This window comes from Xyrauchen texanus, chromosome 28 (assembly GCF_025860055.1).
Source record: "Xyrauchen texanus isolate HMW12.3.18 chromosome 28, RBS_HiC_50CHRs, whole genome shotgun sequence".
In the NCBI taxonomy this organism is placed as follows: Eukaryota; Metazoa; Chordata; class Actinopteri; order Cypriniformes; family Catostomidae; genus Xyrauchen; species Xyrauchen texanus.
The window spans coordinates 39,464,138-39,485,920 of NC_068303.1; the positions used below are offsets into that span (position 1 = coordinate 39,464,138).

The following is a 21,783-nucleotide window of genomic DNA, read 5'->3' on the forward strand; positions in this document are numbered from 1 at the left end:
GTCAGTTTCTCCTAAACCTTAACCCACTATTGGGACAGGAAAATTTGACTAGATCAGTGAATGGAGTCAGCTTTTTCTTCTGCAGAGAAAAGTTTATAATTTTATATATATATATATGCAGATGGTGTATACATAACTAATTTTAAATAAAAAAAATAGTACAGTTCGTGGAATAAAAAGTATTTATAAAATGATACCATTAAAAAACCATCTCCATGTTTACATTCCTATGCGAGAACCTAGATCAATCTCAAAACTAACCTGGGCTGCATTTCTTGATAATGATGGATCTTAGCTCTTAAGTGTATTATGCAAAGTTATGAATGTTCTTTCCATTTTCATATGGATTGCAACAACCCAATAAGTGCTGCATTGTTTTGTGTAGTTTTGAATCAGATGTAAACATTGTACAGGTATTTAAGTTAATGTGTTGGCAAAGTTGGTAAAAATGCTTTTGTTTGGAATTTGTCGTTCTAGGAGTCAAGGTCAGGAAATCTATTTAAAATGTAATTTTAAAAGCTTTGGGAGGGAGAAACCTTAGACTTCACCCCACACTTAGTAAATAGAACAGTAAAAATAAAAATAAAAAGTTCAACCTTAGGATATTACTTACTAAACAGTGGTTTACTTGACATATATTGTAATTACTTTGTAAAGTATCGTTAGCATAATGTCTCAGATCATAAAATGTGCACCCCCTCCCCCCACCCCATTATAAAACTATTATGTTATACCAAAACTTGTCAAACAAGTTGGACCAAATTTAGCAGAATTATTTGTCCCAACACAAGTTAAGTTTTAAGGAAAGATAAAAATGACAAAGAAAACATCCTTACCTGCTATGCAGAGGCCAAACACGGTGAGCAGTAGCAGAATATAAAGGGACACAATGGCATATTTGATTGCAGTGAAGGAGTCCAACTGACCACAGCAATTATCTGGCTTTCGCCTGTGTTTTACTGAACCTACTGTGAAAGACAAACACTGATCAATTGAAGCAAACAAATACACTTTAAATCAGGAACCACTGAGGTAAACACAGGTTTGGTGCCCTGTTTATTTAGTTAATAGAGTAACCCTAGACAACCAACAAAATGTTACTCAGCATTACAACACTACCACTGCATCCTGAAGCCTAGGCTTTCTCACCACCCAGTCAGGCAGCAATTTGCATATAAAGGCACCTCCTAAAGGCCAATTTACCCTTCTGCATCAAACCTATGACATAGGCTTTGTGTAGTGGCATCTGTATAGTTCTGCATGGTTGTGTTTGTGTCGTTCTGTGAGTACACAGCCAGATTGCTAGTGTATTTAAAAAAGATTTCTTCATTTATGAAATAATGATAGATTTCTTAAATAAACAAAAGCAATGAAAATGTATTAAATTATTGTAGCATTAAAAAACGAGTTCCCATTAATTAAGAAATAACTAATCAACACAAAATTGGTGTTGTTTTAAAGATTATAAACTGGACTTTACAACACATATAGGCAATATAACCAAACCTTAACAAGTGCTTTTTAATTTGCTGACAAATTAAAAGTATTCTGTTTCATAATTTATGAAATATCATTATTTTACTGTACATCATACTGTCAAACATAGTGAAAACATCATACAGATCAGAAAGTTCTCAAGTAGAAGACAACAAATATTTTGTCACTCACCTACCAAATATATATTGAGTAAAAGCCCAGGAAAATGTATAAGAGTTTATGTTTATAGTTAAAATTAATAGTTTAAAAGTTCTTAACAAATGTGTCTTTTTTTGTCACATTTTCACTTTGTACAAAAGTCCCCGCTTCGCACATGCCTGAGGCGAAGCATTCTGTTTAGTTTGATGCATGTATGTATATTTCAGTTCTGCATCTTCAGTGTGAGAGAGTTACATAGTTTCCTGGCTTCATCTTTATTTGTTTAAAAGTCTGTTTTTTCATTGGGTGGTGTTGCCGTGTGTTTATGGCGAAGCAAGTAATAATATTTATCACTGTTTCAATATGTTTTATAGTGTGTTGGTATGTAACAATTTAATTTACCACAGAAACATTTCAATGGTAATTACTGTGTAATAGTATGATAATCAGCTACTCAACAGATTTCCCAGTTATATTTTATCAAAGAGTTTGTTTATCACCACAAGTTTATTCTTTACTTTATATATATATTTATATATTAGGGCTGTCTATTTAATGCGTTATTTTTAGTAAAATTAATCACACTGAATTAACGCGTTAAATCGACAGCCCTATATATATATATATATATATATATATATATAAGTCAGTCATTGGCATACAGTTCACAGTAATCCATTTCACAAGTGAATTTGTCAATCAGTTGGAGATTTATTATGAGGGCTTGTTTAAGAGCCCATCAATCTACACCTTCATCAGATATACTTGTGTAGCGTCTCACGTTGCATCATAAACATAAAATGTTTAGTTCACTGTTTCAAGTAGTGTTGTCACGATACTAGAATTTCTTACTTCGATACGATACCTTGAAAAATATCGATATTCGATACCATTTTCGATACCACGGAGAAAAAAAACTGCCACTATATTAAGGGGGTAGAACTAAGTCTAGAACATGACAATGAGGTATATTTTACATGAACAAAATGTCCAGAGGTAGTGCACTTGTTCAAAAGCCTCTCAGATTGCCATACATTCAAAAACCAATAAAGTGCAAGTAAATAAAAAGTGCAATCTTTTGTATTTCCAAGTCAAATCAAATCCAATCTCAATGTCAACAAAAGATACTTAAACGTCAAGAGGGGGGTGTTGGGGTTGACTAGCTTTCATAAGGTCTCTCGCTCTCTCCCTCTCTGCCGTGCGCGCTATGTATGTTGTCGTGCGCTATCTATGTTATGCGCAGCAGTATGTTCTGTCTCGCATGTGCTTATAGATTCCGGGAGATTTGAACTAATTTGCGGGCATCAGGGAGAAGCTATCAATATGCGGGAGACTCCGGAACTTCCGGAGACTTGGGATGTCTGGCTTCATATCAAAAATATTTCCAGATAGCACTCCTGCTGTGTTCTTTATCAACCAAAACTGGTCGCGGGGGCGCCGCATGCACTCGCCATCTTTACATTCACTTCACTTTTGCTATTTAACCAGAGCGAATGAGACGAGTGCGTGTGTGTGTGTGTGTGTGTGTGTGTGTGTGTGTGTGTGTGTGTGTGTGTGTGTGTGGTGTTTGTCAACGCGCCTTTGGAGAGAAGTGAAAGTGACAGCTCGGCTAGTATCGATACTTCGGGAAATTAATATTGGTACCGTTCAGATATTTTAGTATCGATATTTATCGAAATATCGATATTTTTGACAACACTAGTTTCAAGTTAAATATAGTTTAATACTCAATCTTTAAACACATCTTTAAACACATCTTGAGATCCCTTAGTTCGCATTTGTGCTCCTTCAAGTGTTTTGAAAGCAAGAATGTAAAGCATGTTTGTGTTGTGTGTCTGCTGAATGTTGTTTTCTTCACTGTATAAACTGTGTGTTGCTCATACAGCTGAAATTTCACTTACTGCCCTCTGGAATAAACAGGTGGTACTAAAAGATTGCATTTCTCAGGAATCTTATTATGGTGCGATTAATTGCGTTAATTTTTTTAACGCGTTATTTTTTGTCAAATTAATCGCATTTTGAAATCATATTACATAGATAAATGTTCTTGTTCACTGCTGTATAACACAAGTTTCAAATCGTATATAATAATTGTTACCAGTATTATTACATTGCTGTATGGTTGCTTAGCATATGCACAAATATTTATCATGTTTATTTCTGTTTTTCTTACAGAAACCATACTTACACCATACAGTCACACATCTTATGATTCTTTCTTTACAATAAATATTTTGGATTGTAATCTGGAGTAGCTGCCATTCTTTTAAAACCGAGGAATTAGGCCAGTTGATGCACAATCAGTCAATTAATGCACAAAACATCCCACACACTTGTTACTTTGTGAAACATAAACAAAATATAAAAACAGCTGATTTTCCCACCTGAAATAATCTAAAAAAGGTGACACGATCATTGATCAGTTGATACAATAGTTCTTAAAATAATCCTGAAACAATGCACAGCTAACTCATATATATTTTCTGTCATCCTGGGGGACGGTTCAATCACAGTGGTCTGCGTTAATGTGATGCATTATTACATATTTGAAGAGTTGCACGTCAGGCTACGGCATAGGTGTAGAAGTATAATTTGGCTATAAGGATATTGGTTTCAGCCAGAGTAGTTCTTATACTATACTTTGTGTCAAAAAATGATTTATGGCTTAATTGCTGTACCTTTGACCTCTCCCCTTCCGCTCACCCCGCCCCGCACCGCCCCACCCGCCCCGCCCGCCCTCTTTCCCTCCCACCCACCTTCCCCCATTCCGGTGTGTGTGTTGTGGTGTGACGTGTTTGGTCATATCTGATGTTATATGTTTGCAGAGGTATCCGCCCCCACAACTGTGTATTTAAAAAGAGTTTAGGTTTGAAAATGAGATGTCAAGATAATGTATGGTTCATGATGAAATAATTCATTGTTGTAATCATTGAGTTGTTTTTCAGAAACATGTTAAAGTAATGTGTGTGTGGGGTTCATTTGGATTTATTATTATTATTGTAAGACATAAAAAGCAGTATTATGTTTAAAATGTGTTTAAATGACATCTTTAATGAGCGTGTAATGCTTGGTGTCAAACATGGTACAAGTTTTTTTATTAACAAAAGGGTGAAAATGTGTTTTCTAAAACAGTGGATATTGGATAAGACAAAAAACATTCAGATGGTCGCTTTAAAATAAGGATTTAATGGTTAATGATTGTTATTTACTTTTTAACAGAGGAGAAAATGTGTTTTCTAAAACAGTGGATATTGGATAAGACAAAAAACTTTCAGATGGTCGCTTTAAAATAAGGATTTAATGGTTAATGATTGTTATTTACTTTTTAACAGAGGAGAAAATGTGTTCTCTTACGAGAGGTTATCTCGTATTGCGTAAGCTAGCTTACCCCCCTCACCGCCTCGGCCTAAGATTGCGCTGAAACCTGAACAACCGAAGTCCTCCTAGCTTTGTTGAACAAACGACGGCTCAGTCTCGCCGCGGCCGGACCACCGTCAAAGCTTCGCCCCCTGTCAGTCCCCTAAGGTGCTTGCAAAAAGAGCGTTCAAAATGCTTACAATCAGGAAACTCCTCGTGCATGTGCGCCAGGGGGACTGGTTTATTTCTCTCGATCTGAAAGATGCATACTTTCAGATTCAGATAAATCCCCGTCACAGGCCATTCTTGAGATTCGCCTTCGACGGCCAGGTTTATCAATACACCGTCCTTCCGTTCGGCCTGTCCTTAGCACCCCATACTTTCACGAAGTGCATGGATGCGGCGCTCGCACCCCTGCGGAGTCAGGGTTTGCGAATTCTGAACTATTTGGACGACTGGCTGATTATGGCTAAGTCACATATGGAGCTTCTGTCTCACAGAGCAGTTCTCCTCAGCCATCTGAACAGTTTGGGTCTTGCAGTCAATTGGACCAAGAGCTCACTACAGCCCAGTCAGACAATTTCCTTCCCTGGGATAGAACTAGACTCCGTGGCAATGACGGCTCGCTTATCTACACAGCTGCGCGTGTTCAGCTGACTAGCCGCATCTTTTCAGATGAACAGCCTCACGCCTCTGAAGAAATTCCAGAGAGTGCTAGGTTACATGGCCTCAGCCGCATCAGTACTTCAGCTGGGTTTACTGCACATGTGCCCGCTTCAGCATTGGCTAAGCACCCGCGCGTCTCGCCGGGCTTGGGCCACAGGCCGCCAACCCATCAAGGTGACTCAGACCTGTATTTCAGCTCTGCAGCCTTGGACAGTGGCTGAGTGGTATCAGCGAGGAGTGACAATGGGAGCTGTATCTCGCTGAAAAGTCATCTCGACAGACGCGTCCAACACGGGTTTGGGCGCGGTCTGCGAGGGCTCTCCGGTTTTCGGCCTATGGTCAGTTCAGGAAAAGCTCCTTCACATAAATTGTCTGGAAATGATAGCGGTCGAGTATGCGCTCGTGCGCTTTCTCCCGGTCATTCAGGGTCACCACGTCCTGGTCCGTTCGGACAACAGATCTGTGGTATCCTACCTAAACCGTCAGGGCGGTGTCAGATCCAGGAACCTTTTCCATCTGACGGAACGCATACTGAGTTGGTCCCAGTGCCACCTGCGCTCGCTGAGGGCGACGCATGTGCCAGGCCACCTGAACGACGGCCCGGACAGACTGTCCAGAGACAATATTCCCCCAAGGGAATGGTCCCTGCATGCTCAAACAGTCCAGACGTTATGGCACCTATTCGGCAGAGCAGAGATAGACCTCTTTGCGTCAGAAGAGAACTCTCACTGCCCGATATTTTTCTCGAAAAGCGAGGACGCGCTGGCCCAGGACTGGCCCAGGCGCCCGCTTTACGCCTTCCCCCCGTCTCGCTATTGCCACAGGTAATGCAGAGGATCAGGGAAACGCGTCACTCGGTGCTCCTCATAGCCCCGAGTTGGGAGAATCAGACATGGTTCCCGGAGCTTACGCAGCTGTCACTGACAGCGCCGTGGCCCATCCCAGTGAGAGCAGATCTCCTCTCTCAAGCTCGCGGCACAATCTGGCATCCCCACCCAGAGTGCTGGGCACTGCATGCGTGGGTGATCAACGACTACCCGTCGCTCTGCCAGAAGGAGTAATAAATACCATTATACACGCTAGAGCCCCTTCCACAAGAAGACTCTATGCGTCAAAATGGTCTGTGTTCTCAAAATGGTGCACCGACAGAGACCTGGACCCGCGGACATGTGGGGTGTCGTCGCTGCTCGTATTTCTACAAGAGCTGCTGGATAAGGGCAGATCCCCATCCACGCTCAAAGTGTATGTGGCAGCCGTTGCGGCGTTCGCTGAACCCCTGCACGGCCAGTCATGGGGAAAAACGAGCTGGTCATCCGCTTCCTTAGGGGAGCTAGAAGGATGAACCCCCGCGCCCCCATCGGTTCCTATCTGGGATCTTTCTATAGTTCTCGAAACTATGAAAGCCCCCCATTTCGAACCACTTCAATCCGTGGATTTGAAATACCTTTCACTCAAAACCGTTTTTCTGACTGCCCTGTCATCAGTCAAACGTGTGGGAGACCTTCACGCGCTGTCTGTCAGCGCTGCGTGTCTTGAGTTTGGACCAAGTGACTCCAAGGTCATTTTAAAACCTAGACACGGCTATGTTCCCAAGGCGATCGGTACTCCTTTCAGAGCACAGGTCATTTCCCTATCGGCGCTACCAGCATCCGATAGCGAACGCGACGCCAATCTCCTTTGCCCAGTCAGAGCACTGAGATTGTATACCGCGCGCTCCGCTGCTTTCAGACGCTCTGAGCAGCTTTTCGTTTCGTTCGGAGGGCGCACCAAAGGTCTCGCCGCCTCGAAACAGACACTATCTAGATTGATAGTGGAAGCTATTGCTGCTGCATACGCGTCAAAAGACCTGCCATGCCCGTTGGGCATTAGGGCTCACTCCACTAGAGGCATGGCATCCTCGTGGGCATGGTCCAGCGGGATTCCCATTCACGACATATGTGTGGCAGCGGGATGGACTTCCCCCTCCACATTTGTCAGACTTTACAATATGGAAGTGCCCGCTCTGCAGGCAAAACTACTAGCGGTTTAATACGCTACAGCTCCCCTGGTGAGCTGCACTGATGGGACACATTCCACACAGACCGGCACCGGCGCTCTGTCGTTCCCTTCCCACTATGTGCTTATATATTACACAAACACTGACCCGCATTCTTGCCGGCCAAATCTTATTTCCCCACTCATAAGGGCTCCCCGGGTTCCCCCTTAATTCCCTGAGGCTCATACAGTGGATGCTTGGCGCGCACGGCGTTGACAATGGGTTCCCGTAGCGTAAGCTAGCTTACGCAATACGAGAGAACCTCTCGTAAGAGAACGTATCGGTTACCTAACGTAACCTCGGTTCTCTCTAGATGAGGGAACGAGTATTGCGTAGCCGGCCGTGCTCGCGCCACGGCGACTTTTTGCTTCAGTCAATGAAAACCAGGGTTCCAGCCTACGAACTACGCTTATATGCACTCTAGTCACGCCCTTTTTGGCGGGCTTTGATGCAGTGAGCGCGGACGCCTCTCATTGGATGCGAGTTCGCCCAAGCTCATCTATAGGCTGCAGCAGTTGCCGCAGAGCAACCAATGAGCTCGCTAGCTAGCCCGCTCAAGGTCTGCAGCTGCCGCACTGCGTTGACAATGGATACAAAATTAAGGATAATTTTTTGGCTTCAATATCTCAGAAAAGATGAATCTTTCCCGTAGCGTAAGCTAGCTTACGCAATACTCGTTCCCTCATCTAGAGAGAACCGAGGTTACGTTAGGTAACCGATATGTTTTCTAAAACAGTGGATATTGGATAAGACAAAAAACTTTCAGATGGTCGCTTTAAAATAAGGATTTAATGGTTAATGATTGTTATTTACTTTTTAACAGAGGAGAAAATGTGTTTTCTAAAACAGTGGATATTGGATAAGACAAAAAACATTCAGATGGTCGCTTTAAAATAAGGATTTAATGGTTAATGATTGTTATTTACTTTTTAACAGAGGAGAAAATGTGTTTTTAAACACCTCTCAGACTCCCATATGGTCTAGAGGTTAGGATTCCTGGTTTTCACCCAGGCGGCCTGGGTTCGACTCCCGGTATGGGAGAGGTGTGGCATGGTAATCAACTGAGCTCTGATCTACGTGGAGTTGTTGTGAAAACAAAGGCAATTCAGTGGCATTCTCGGCACAATGACGTGGTTTTCAACAACTATAGTCTTTGATATTGGTTTAACAAATACACGTATTATTAAAAACAATATTTCATTTAATTGCAGTTCTAACAACAGATGTTTCTAAACAGTGGATATTGATTGATCAAAATCAAAGGATGCTAGTCATTTTTAAAAATAATAAATAAATCGTTAGCAAATGCATATGTGGTATTTTATCAGTGACCTTTTTTATAGATCAAAGGTTCAGATTGTCAAAACACATCAAAGACATTTTTAAAAATATTGAAAATAGTTTATCATCCTTAATCTTTGATATTAGATTAACAAACACAATAATTAATTTTATCTGTAACACTAACAAAAGGTCTTACATTTTAAAAACAAAATAGTTCAGCTTTATAAAATACAGATTTAACACAAAAATCTTACATTAGTTCTCGTGCAGTCCTTTCATGAGCTGAGGGTTGCGATAATGGTTTAAGAACAGTGACAAATGCAAGACAGTCCTAAAACCTGTGTTAATTTCATATCATCATTTCTCTTAGGAGATATGTGTGTGTGTGTGTGTGTGTGTGTGTGTGTGTGTGTGTGTGTGTGTGTGTATGTGTGCCCTATAGAGGGTTGATGGATAGATAACTACCTAAACGTGTGTGTGTGTGTGTGTGTGTGTGTGTGTGTGTGTGTGTGTGTGTGTGTGTGTGTGTGTGTGTGTGTGTGTGTGTGTGTGTGTGTGTGTGTGGCCTATAGAGGGTTGATGGATAGATAACTACCTAAACTTTGGGTCAAAATTGGGCTTCCATGCAGAGGGGGGTAACTTTTTACCATTTGTGCGGTATGTGTGTGGAAATTGCGCTTTAACTGACAAAACATGTGCTTTGTCACTACAAATGAGTACCGTCAGTATTTTGGTAAACAGGTTTATTTTATATAGAATTCTGACGAAATATCTTTAATACAAAAGTTTGTTACATTTTTTTTTTAACCATGAGAACAGTGGATATTGAATGATATTAGTTTATTTTACTCAAACAGACGATACTGGCAGAGCAAACTCATTTAGACGGACACTTTATTAACAAGGGTTAGGCTATTTATTTTTACCAGAGACTAAAACGTATTTTAAACCAAATGTTCAGATTGGCAAACACAATATTGTCATTGAAATAGTATGCATTATAAATTGTAACTTTAGCACGTGTTGTATTGCATTTTTCCAATCAAATTAATAAGGCGTTTTTGATCCAGACTTTAAGGCGACGATCGACAAATGTTTTGTGGCGGGGGGGTGAAGACGCGCCAAGATTTCGAAGTGTCAGGGATTTTGGTATAGTCTGGACAGTCCTTTCAAATTATTCAGGCATTAAACTATCAAACATATCAATGTTGATTTATTCAGTTCTAAAAGAGTGTAACTAAACATACATCCAAGAAATAGTTTACACAAATTATATTTGTAGGCTACTATTAATATTGTAAATATCCATGGGTGCGTTTCTTCACGAGCATTCGTCTGCTGCATTTTTGTCAGATCTATATTTACCTACAGTCATAACAAGTGACATAAAAAATGCACATCCGATATAAACTCAAACAATAGAGCAATTTACTTAAATCAATGAGTGGTATACATTTAAAATTGATGTGTACCAAAATAATACATTCTGATGATTGTGCTCATACTTGTGTGAACTGTTGAATACTAATTGGGAAAATGAGCAAATGCAAGATTGGCTATGAGAGAGCAGCCAGACTTGATTGCCTCCACCTGGGTGTTGTTGCGGAAAGGAAGTGGAACGCGGGCAAAAGAGAGGATGAGGATCTGTTGATTTATTTGCAGCCTGGACTTATTAATCTGATGTTTAATAAAGTAAACTGTCTTTGTGAAATAGTCTGAGTGGTTGTGTGATTTATCTTCTGGCATTGACAAGTAGGCCTAATGAAATAACATAACTGTTACACTTGCAAAAGTTTTGACAAATGCAATGTATGTTTAACAACACGTCTTAAACATGAGAGACAAAGGCGGTTATAAAAGCAATGGATACATGAGACCATTGAATTGAATCTGAAGCGTTATAGAGAGAGAATGCCAAACGAAGTGCAAGTTCTCGATATGTGACTGAAAATGATAGAATTAAACTTAAAAAGTACAATGCTCAGAACTATGCAACCAACAAGCAACATCGTATCAACATAAAAGAACAGAGCGACAGAAGTATGCCAATATCAAACAGCTACAAAGGATATAACTATTTCTTCTTTTCGTTGTAAAAAGCAGGCTGAACGGTGTGTTGTTTACACTTTCAAACCATATGTTTGTTTACTTCTGTAAGGGGTTAAACCATTTCATTAGGTAATACGAGGTTTATACACGTGTATTATTCGGTAGTCAATCTAAAAATATTTTATTTTAAGCCATAGTAAAAAACTCATTACATTACATGTGGTCTTCAGATTTGAAAACACAACCCATTTAAAACAGGCTGTCTAGTGTATTTTGTGTGCAAATGTCACCGATGAGACACGTTTGTGTGCGAGACGGCAGCGGGTGTTTAACAAGTGCATTACTCTTTTAAAATGATATTTATCCAAGCTAATGTTTGGCATTAGTTTAGCAAACACTTTTATTTCACTAAAGCACAATAATATATATTGTTTTAGCTATAGCTCTAACAACAAATATCTTACATTTTTACCTTTAACAATGTTTCCAAATCATTGGATATTGGTTGTGAAGCAAACTCATTCAGATTTTCACTTTTAAAGATAAGGAATAAATGGTGTTACGAAAGATTACGTTTAACATTAGTTTAACAAACACGGCTATGTTACTAAATTGCAGTAACACATTTAAATGCTAATTTAGATGCATCTTTAGCACAAAGATTCTTAAATTTATTAAAGACATGAAAAGTATCTTTCTAAAACGATGTGTAAAGGGTGTGCTGCAAATTAAATCCACATTCACTAGGCAATACAGTATTTTAGCAAACAGGTTTATTTGACTAAAACGCTAATAATGTTTTTAAAGAATTCTGACGATATCTTTAATACAAAGGTTTGTTACATTTTTAATTTAAACATGAGATTCTAAAACAAAGTCTACGGTTATGCAGCAAAACACACATTAAGTTTAAATATGAACAAATATTTTAACAAAAATAAAGTTTTGTGTTTTGATTTATATTACTAAAACACGATAAAGCATTTCACGTAATTTTAGATGTATCTTTAACACATGTTGTCTTGCATTTTTACTTTTTGACAAAGAGAAATGTTTTTAAACATTAGGCTGTCTAACACATCTCTAGCAATGACGCTTTAAAGATGCTGAACATAAACTTTACCATAAAATGTATTTAACATTTTTATTTCAACAATGATCATTTTAAATGAAATACCATACATTCATTGTAAAATGTAACAAAGATTCTTACATTTTTCCACCCAAAGTCTTTCAATCGATACTGAGCTCTTACAGGAAGTCAGAGGTCTGGGGTGGGAGGTTTTTCAGAATACGCACACACCCCCCTGATCAGACCTAATGGTGTCTTGTGTAATTCTGTTCAACAAAACAATATGGTGCCATGAGTTTCCTGGTGTTTTATGGTTTGCTTTCATTGAAAAGCATGGTGACAACCAAAAGTGTGAAAGAAGGGAGATAAAAGGGTTTATTTTGTTATAAAAGTTTTTCTTTTTACCCATCAAGTGCTCCATGTAACGTTGTGAAACATGGTAGAGATGTGGTTAAAGAAGTATTGCTCTTTGTAATACAGGCAACAATTAAATATAATTACTTAAAAGAATAGAAAGTTTTTAGAAATCATTTGCTAAATCAATAGTTCAAATTCAGAGGTTTTTATAGTATGCTGTACACAGTTATCATAAAACCCATGTAAATTCAAGTGTGAACATTTCAAAGAAATGGGGTGCTAGCATACTGGACAACAATCAAATGACTTGTGATATACACACACAAGATATTTGAACACTTAATTCACACCCTGAAACTACATTCATGGTACTGTTACGTCAGTTCGGTGTCAAACACAAATGCAAAGGCTGAGTTTACTTTGACACTCATATTTTTGGTATTAATTTACTCATTCCTGGACCAAACCCCACACTCAGAAACGTGTACATGAACAAAAATGTGTACTGTTGTGATGCCAACTGATCATCGCTTTACTGATTTTTATTTCAAGAAAACCACAAAGTCTACCAATAACTGATGAAGTAACATGTTTACAGGTGTGCATTTACTCACAAAAGTTCCTTTATTGCCACAATTGGATTTTTGTTTGTTGTAGAGTTATCCTCATTTGTAAATAGTTGTTTGTTTAAATGTTGCGATATTTTCTAGTTTACAAAGATGTCAGTTTTAACACACACACACACACACACACACACACAGGTAAGTATCATTATAATATCAAATTCACAACGACCAGTCCTTCTATACATTACACTAATGTAAGTACATTAACTTTGTCGTACATTGACTGAACCACAATAAATGTTACTCCAAACCTGGAATAAAATAATTTGCCAGAGTACCAGATTTATTTATTAGCCAACAAACATCCGGGTCAATTTTGAACAAATGTTGAAGTATTTTAAATATTACTTAAATCACAATACAGTTCTGGGTTTTAATGGCATGTGACATATGACTACAGAATGTTGCATATGAATAAAAAATAGTAAAATAGCGAAACTTCATGGTTGAGGGTTTTTCTATGATGAGTTTATCTCTTATTTTTGCTATTGTGTGGACATAGTATCACTTCTTTTACATTTGTCATCAGTGTTTACACTCAAATCTGGACACAGACCCTTCAATTCAGAATAAAATGACAGAGAGCTCAGTCAGATGTTTTATCACTTTGATTTACTTAATAACCACAGCTTGATGTTACTTGTTCTTTTAAGAAAGTTCACTTTCACAAAGATCTTCAGTCACTTAACTCTTGAACTAACACTGTTAATTTTACATCGTTCTTCTATTGCATTATTTTATAATAGTTTATTCAGTTTTTAAAATACTAAAGTAATATTTTGAAATTCATGGCATTTCAGTAAACATCAACAGTTTTTGACAGCTAGACTGTTTAAATATATCATGTTTGTTGTAATCACTATAGTTTTTCCATGAAGACCAATAAGAAGGGTTGTTTTACAAGTATTTGTTAAAAGTATCTAGTTGTCTGTAATGGTTGTATCGGAACATCACACCATACAAACACTTTACTAACTACACACATGCACAAACAAACGCTGTACTGACACACTATTTGTACCTGCATGTATTTCACTCTTCCTTGTGCTTTAGATGTGTAAAAGTAAATTACATTTTGCAGTCATTGTCCTGCAGATCGATACCGCGTTAAGTGACTGAAGATCTTTGTGAAAGTGAACTTTCTTAAAAGAACAAGTAACATCAAGCTGTGGTTATTAAATAAATCAAAGTGATAAAACATCTGACTGAGCTCTCTGTCATTTTATTCTGAATTGAAGGGTCTGTGTCCAGATTTGAGTGTAAACACTGATGACAAATGTAAAAGAAGTGATACTATGTCCACACAATAGCAAAAATAAGAGATAAACTCATCATAGAAAAACCCTCAACCATGAAGTTTCGCTATTTTACTATTTTTTATTCATATGCAACATTCTGTAGTCATATGTCACATGCCATTAAAACCCAGAACTGTATTGTGATTTAAGTAATATTTAAAATACTTCAACATTTGTTCAAAATTGACCCGGATGTTTGTTGGCTAATAAATAAATCTGGTACTCTGGCAAATTATTTTATTCCAGGTTTGGAGTAACATTTATTGTGGTTCAGTCAATGTACGACAAAGTTAATGTACTTACATTAGTGTAATGTATAGAAGGACTGGTCGTTGTGAATTTGATATTATAATGATACTTACCTGTGTGTGTGTGTGTGTGTGTGTGTGTGTGTGTGTGTGTGTGTGTGTGTGTGTGTGTGTGTGTGTGTGTGTGTGTGTTAAAACTGACATCTTTGTAAACTAGAAAATATCGCAACATTTAAACAAACAACTATTTACAAATGAGGATAACTCTACAACAAACAAAAATCCAATTGTGGCAATAAAGGAACTTTTGTGAGTAAATGCACACCTGTAAACACGTTACTTCATCAGTTATTGGTAGACTTTGTGGTTTTCTTGAAATAAAAATCAGTAAAGCGATGATCAGTTGGCATCACAACAGTACACATTTTTGTTCATGTACACGTTTCTGAGTGTGGGGTTTGGTCCAGGAATGAGTAAATTAATACCAAAAATATGAGTGTCAAAGTAAACGCAGCCTTTGCATTTGTGTTTGACACCGAACTGACGTAACAGTACCATGAATGTAGTTTCAGGGTGTGAATTAAGTGTTAAAATATCTTGTGTGTGTATATCACAAGTCATTTGATTGTTGTCCAGTATGCTAGCACCCCATTTCTTTGAAATGTTCACACTTGAATTTACATGGGTTTTATGATAACTGTGTACAGCATACTATAAAAACCTCTGAATTTGAACTATTGATTTAGCAAATGATTTCTAAAAACTTTCTATTCTTTTAAGTAATTATATTTAATTGTTGCCTGTATTACAAAGAGCAATACTTCTTTAACCACATCTCTACCATGTTTCACAACGTTACATGGAGCACTTGATGGGTAAAAGAAAAACTTTTATAACAAAATAAACCCTTTTATCTCCCTTCTTTCACACTTTTGGTTGTCACCATGCTTTTCAATGAAAGCAAGCCATAAAACACCAGGAAACTCATGGCACCATATTGTTTTGTTGAACAGAATTACACAAGACACCATTAGGTCTGATCAGGGGGGTGTGTGCGTATTCTGAAAAACCTCCCACCCCAGACCTCTGACTTCCTGTAAGAGCTCAGTATCGATTGAAAGACTTTGGGTGGAAAAATGTAAGAATCTTTGTTACATTTTACAATGAATGTATGGTATTTCATTTAAAATGATCATTGTTGAAATAAAAATGTTAAATACATTTTATGGTAAAGTTTTTGTTCAGCATCTTTAAAGCGTCATTGCTAGAGATGTGTTAGACCACCTAATGTTTAAAAACATTTCTCTTTGTCAAAAAGTAAAAATGCAAGACAACATGTGTTAAAGATACATCTAAAATTACGTGAAATGCTTTATCGTGTTTTAGTAATATAAATCAAAACACAAAACTTTATTTTTGTTAAAATATTTGTTCATATTTAAACTGAATGTGTGTTTTGCTGCATAACCGTAGACTTTGTTTTAGAATCTCATGTTTAAATTAAAAATGTAACAAACCTTTGTATTAAAGATATCGTCAGAATTCTTTAAAAACATTATTAGCGTTTTAGTCAAATAAACCTGTTTGCTAAAATACTGTATTGCCTAGTGAATGTGGATTTAATTTGCAGCACACCCTTTACACATCGTTTTAGAAAGATACTTTTCATGTCTTTAATAAATTTAAGAATCTTTGTGCTAAAGATGCATCTAAATTAGCATTTAAATGTGTTACTGCAATTTAGTAACATAGCCGTGTTTGTTAAACTAATGTTAAACGTAATCTTTCAGTAACACCATTTATTCCTTATCTTTAAAAGTGAAAATCTGAATGAGTTTGCTTCACAACCAATATCCACTGATTTGGAAACATTGTTAAAGGTAAAAATGTAAGATATTTGTTGTTAGAGCTATAGCTAAAAAAATATATATTATTGTGTTTTAGTGAAATAAAAGTGTTTGCTAAACTAATGCCAAACATTAGCTTGGAAAAATATCATTTTAAAAGAGTAATGCACTTGTTAAACACCCGCTGCCGTCTACGCACACAAACGTGTCTCATCGGTGACATTTGCACACAAAATACACTAGACAGTCTGTTTTAAATGGGTTGTGTTTTCAAATCTGAAGACCACATGTAATGTAATGAGTTTTTTACTACGGCTTAAAATAAAATATTTTTAGATTGACTACCGAATAATACACGTGTATAAACCTCGTATTACCTAATGAAACGGTTTAACCCCTTACAGAAGTAAACAAACATATTGTTTGAAAGTGTAAACAACACACCGTTCAGCCTGCTTTTTACAACGAAAAGAAGAAATAGTTATATCCTTTGTAGCTGTTTGATATTGGCATACTTCTGTCGCTCTGTTCTTTTATGTTGATACTGATGTTGCTTGTTGGTTGCATAGTTCTGAGCATTGTACTTTTTAAGTTTAATTCTATCATTTTCAGTCACATATCGAGAACTTGCACTTCGTTTGGCATTCTCTTTCTATAACGCTTCAGATTCAATTCAATGGTCTCATGTATCCATTGCTTTTATAACCGCCTTTGTCTCTCATGTTTAAGACGTGTTGTTAAACATACATTGCATTTGTCAAAACTTTTGCAAGTGTAACAGTTATGTTATTTCATTAGGCCTACTTGTCAATGCCAGAAGATAAATCACACAACCACTCAGACTATTTCACAAAGACAGTTTACTTTATTAAACATCAGATTAATAAGTCCAGGCTGCAAATAAATCAACAGATCCTCGTCCTCTCTTTTGCCCGTGTTCCACTTCCTTTCCGCAACAACACCCAGGTGGAGGCAATCAAGTCTGGCTGCTCTCTCATAGCCAATCTTGCATTTGCTCATTTTCCCCATTAGTATTCAACAGTTCACACAAGTATGAGCACAATCATCAGAATGTATTATTTTGGTACACATCAATTTTAAATGTATACCACTCATTGATTTAAGTAAATTGCTCTATTTTTTGAGTTTATATCGGATGTGCATTTTTTATGTCACTTGTTATGACTGTAGGTAAATATAGATCTGACAAATCTGCAGCAGACGAATGCTCGTGAAGAAACGCACCCATGGATATTTACAATATTAATAGTAGCCTACAAATATAATTTGTGTAAACTATTTCTTGGATGTATGTTTAGTTACACTCTTTTAGAACTGAATAAATCAACATTGATATGTTTGATAGTTTAATGCCTGAATAATTTGAAAGGACTGTCCAGACTATACCAAAATCCCTGACACTTCGAAATCTTGGCGCGTCTTCACCCCCAGCCACAAAACATTTGTCGATCGTCGCCTTAAAGTCTGGATCAAAAACGCCTTATTAATTTGATTGGAAAAATGCAATACAACACTTGCTAAAGTTACAATTTATAATGCATACTATTTCAATGACAATATTGTGTTTGCCAATCTGAACATTTGGTTTAAAATACGTTTTAGTCTCTGGTAAAAATAAATAGCCTAACCCTTGTTAATAAAGAGTCCGTCTAAATGAGTTTGCTCTGCCAGTATCGTCTGTTTGAGTAAAATAAACTAATATAATTCAATATCCACTGTTTTAGAATCTCATGGTTAAAAAAAAAAAATGTAACAAACTTTTGTATTAAAGATATTACGTCAGAATTCTATATAAAATAAACCTGTTTACCAAAATACTGACGGTACTCATTTGTAGTGACAAAGCACATGTTTTGTCAGTTAAAGCGCAATTTCGCTTTAACTGACAAAGCGCAAAAATATTGGGCAGTGAGAGTTCTCTTCTGACACAAAGAGGTCTATCTCTGCTCTGCCGAATATGCGCCATAACTTCTGGACTGTTTGAGCGTGCAGGGACCATTCCCCTGGAGGAATATTGTCTCTGGACAGTCTGTCTGGGCCGTCGTTCAGGTGGCCTGGCACGTGCGTCACCCTCAGCGAGCGCAGGTGGCACTAGGACCAACTCAGTATGCGTTTCGTCAGATGGAAGAGGTTCCTGGATCTGACACCGCCCTGACGGTTTAGGTAGGATACCACAGATCTGTTGTCCGAACGGACCAGGACATGGTGACCCTGAATGACCGGGAGAAAGCGCACAAGCGTGTACTCGACCGCTATCATTTCCAGACAATTTATGTGAAGGAGCTTTTCCTGAACTGACCATAGGCCAAAAACCGGAGAGCCCTCGCAGACCGCGCCCCAACCCGTGTTGGGCCGCGTCTGTCGAGATGACTTTCGGCGAGATACAGCTCCCATCGTCACTCCCGCTGATACCATTCGGCCACTGTCCAGGGCTGCAGAGCTGAAATACAGGTCTGAGTCACCTTGATCGGCTGGCGGCCTGTGGCCCAAGCCCGGCGAGACGCGGGTGTTTAGCCAATGCTGAAGCGGGCGATGCGCAGTAAACCCAGCTGAAGTACTGCTGCGGCTGAGGCCATGTAACCTAGCACTCTCTGAAATTTTTTCAGAGGCGTGAGGCTGTTCATCTGAAAGGATGCGGCTAGTCGCTGAACACGGCGCAGCTGTGTAGATAAGCGAGCCGTCATTGCCATGGAGTCTAGTTCTATTCCAAGGAAGGAAATTGCCTGACTGGGCTGTAGTGAGCTCTTGGTCCAATTGACTGCAAGACCCAAACTGTTCAGATGGCTGAGGAGAACTGTTCTGTGAGACAGAAGCTCCGTATGTGACTGTGCCATAATCAGCCAGTCGTCCAAATAGTTCAGAATTCGCAAGCCCTGACTCCGCGAGGGGTGCGGCGCCGCATCCATGCACTTCGTGAAAGTACGGGGTGCTAAAGACAGGCTGAGCGGAAGGACGGTGCATTGATAAACCTGGCCGTCGAGGCGAATCTCAAGAATGGCCTGTGGCGGGGATTTATCTGAATCTGAAAGTAGGCATCTTTCAGATCGAGAGAGATAAACCAGTCCCCTGGCGCGTATCTGCGAGGAGTTTCCTGATTGTAAGCATTTTGAGCGGTCTTTTGCAAGCACCTTGTTCAAACCCTTGAGATCTAATATTGGTCTGAGGCCGCCGTCTTTCTTGGGAACAAGAAAATAACGGCTGTAAAACCCCGACTCGCTCAGCGAAGCATGCAGGCTGCTTCCGTGTTCACAATAGTTTTGAGCCGCGCTCTGAAGCGGGGAGGGCGGCGATCGAACTGTAGCAAATAGCCCTGTTTTATTGTGCTTAACACCCATTTGGATATCCCTGGGATAGCTTCCCACGCTTTGAAGCGTAACGCTAGAGGGTGAATGGCCAAATCGCCCTGATTGCTGCACACAGCAGCTGAACAGAATGTGTGAGCGCTTACTGTGCTTATGCATGACTGCTTCGCAGACAGCAGGGACAGGCTGTTCTGTGAGTGACTTCCCGATTGAGGTGAATGGGTAAAGAGTCACATCTGTTAAGTGATGCGCGAGCATAGTCACGGGCACGGGACTTACATACAGAGAAGTGTTTGCTGGCCGTGTGACAGAGCGGGCAGAGAATGGAGCGCGCGCGCGTATTCGTGAGCGCGTTTATTGACTCTAACACTCGAGCGGGCTGTGTCCGCTTTATGTGAGTGGGCTCTGATCGGGACACAGGAAGTGTAATGCTTGTGGGTAGAGGTGAACACTGGATTGTGGGCACATTTTCTACACATAAGGCTGGTCGTGTGACAGAGCGGCCAGAGAAGGGGCACGCGCCACGGATTAGGTGGCGCGTTTATTGACTCTAACACTCGAGCGGGCTGTGTCCGCTTTATGTGAGTGGGCTCTGATAGGAACACGGGAAGTGTAATGCTTGTGTGTAGGGGTGAACACTGGATTGTGGGCACATTTTCTACACATAAGGCATGTTTGCTCTTTACAAGATTTCTTTGGGTCGCCGTGAAAACGCCGTTTGAGTGCAGGCAAGCGGGCAGTATCACCGGCTTGTTGGCTGCTGAATCCACCACTGTAGTAGCCTGAGAGAGGGGGACTGACAGGGGGCAAAGCTTTGACGGTGCTCCGGCCGCGGCGGGACTGAGCCGTCATTTTTTCAACAAGGCTAGGAGGACTTCGGTTGCTCAGGTTTCAGCGCAACCTTAGACCGAGGCCCACGAGGCGGCGGTCTCGCGGCGGCTGTCTGAGCGCTGATCGAGGCGGCCGCCCTGTCGACGCTGAGAAGTCTGACTTTGTTGAGCTGGGCGCTGTGAAGATGCTCGTGCAGGAGGCTGGTCACATGGGCGGCCTGCAGAGGAGCTAGCGCGACGCGGCAGGAAGAGGTTCATGGCTTGGGTGGCTTTCTGGACTTCTGAAAAGCGGTCAACAATGCCACTCACCGCGGAGCCGAAGAGACCGGTCGGAGAGAGCGGTGCGTTGAGGAACGTGGAGCGCTCTGCTTCTCCCATGTCGGCTAGCGTTAGCCACAGGTGTCTCTCGGTCACAGTCAGTGAGGCCATGCACTTCCCTAGAGCTTGGGCTGCAGCTTTGGTGGCCTTGAAGGGCAAGGTCCGTCGCGCTTCTTAGATCTGTAACAGCCTCTGGGTGCCTGCCTTTCTCATCCCACTCCCGAAGAAGGTCCGCTTGGAGGATCTGTAAGACGGCCATGGAGTGCAGAGCAGATCGCGGCTTGGCCGGCGGCGGAATAGGCGCGGCCAACATAGGCGGAAGTCGCTCTGCAGGCCTTAGAGCACTGGCTTAGACCGCCATCTCGCGGAGGGCGGGCAAAGGTGTGCTGCTACCGAATCCTCGACCGGGGGGATGGAGGAGTAGCCCTTCTCGGTGGCGCCGTCCACCGAAGCAAGAGGGGTGGAGACGTGGGAACGGATCCTAGCCGAGAAAGGCGCGTTCCACGACTTTGCAAGCTCAATGTGGAGTTCCGGCAGGAAGGGAGCGGCCCGGGCCGCGGGTGTTGCGTGGCGACGGCTCTGAAGAAAGCAGCCGTCGAGTCTGTTGGGAGCCTGCTCAGGGGCGGTGACCACTCGAGCCCTAGGCGGTCGGCGGCCTGTGTGAGGGCGTGTTAGTTCCCCGCCGACTCGGCGTGGGTCCTGCTGGATTCCTGGGCGAGGAGGAGGCGTGGGAGCCTGACCACTCCTCGCTGTCCGAAGCCATGATGGAACAGCCCTTATCCTCCGCCTCGTCCTCCGAGATGGCGCAGTCGCGGCCGCTGGGCGGCAACTGCGGCGT

At 40.3% G+C, this 21,783-nt stretch overlaps 1 protein-coding gene and 1 non-coding gene across 3 annotated transcripts in view; one reads left to right on the top strand and one right to left on the bottom strand.

Annotated features, from left to right (window-relative positions):
* Nucleotides 1-21,783, bottom strand: part of scara5 (scavenger receptor class A, member 5 (putative)) — a 128,334-nt gene that overhangs the window by 92,309 nt on the left and 14,242 nt on the right. For both annotated transcript variants that reach the window (XM_052096026.1, XM_052096027.1), the window contains exon 3: nucleotides 837-968. In XM_052096026.1, the coding sequence (XP_051951986.1) occupies nucleotides 837-968 (132 nt within the window). The remainder of the gene's footprint in view (nucleotides 1-836; nucleotides 969-21,783) is intronic.
* trnae-uuc (transfer RNA glutamic acid (anticodon UUC)) lies at nucleotides 8,663-8,734 on the top strand. The gene has a single exon. It is a non-coding gene; the product is annotated as a tRNA-Glu (tRNA).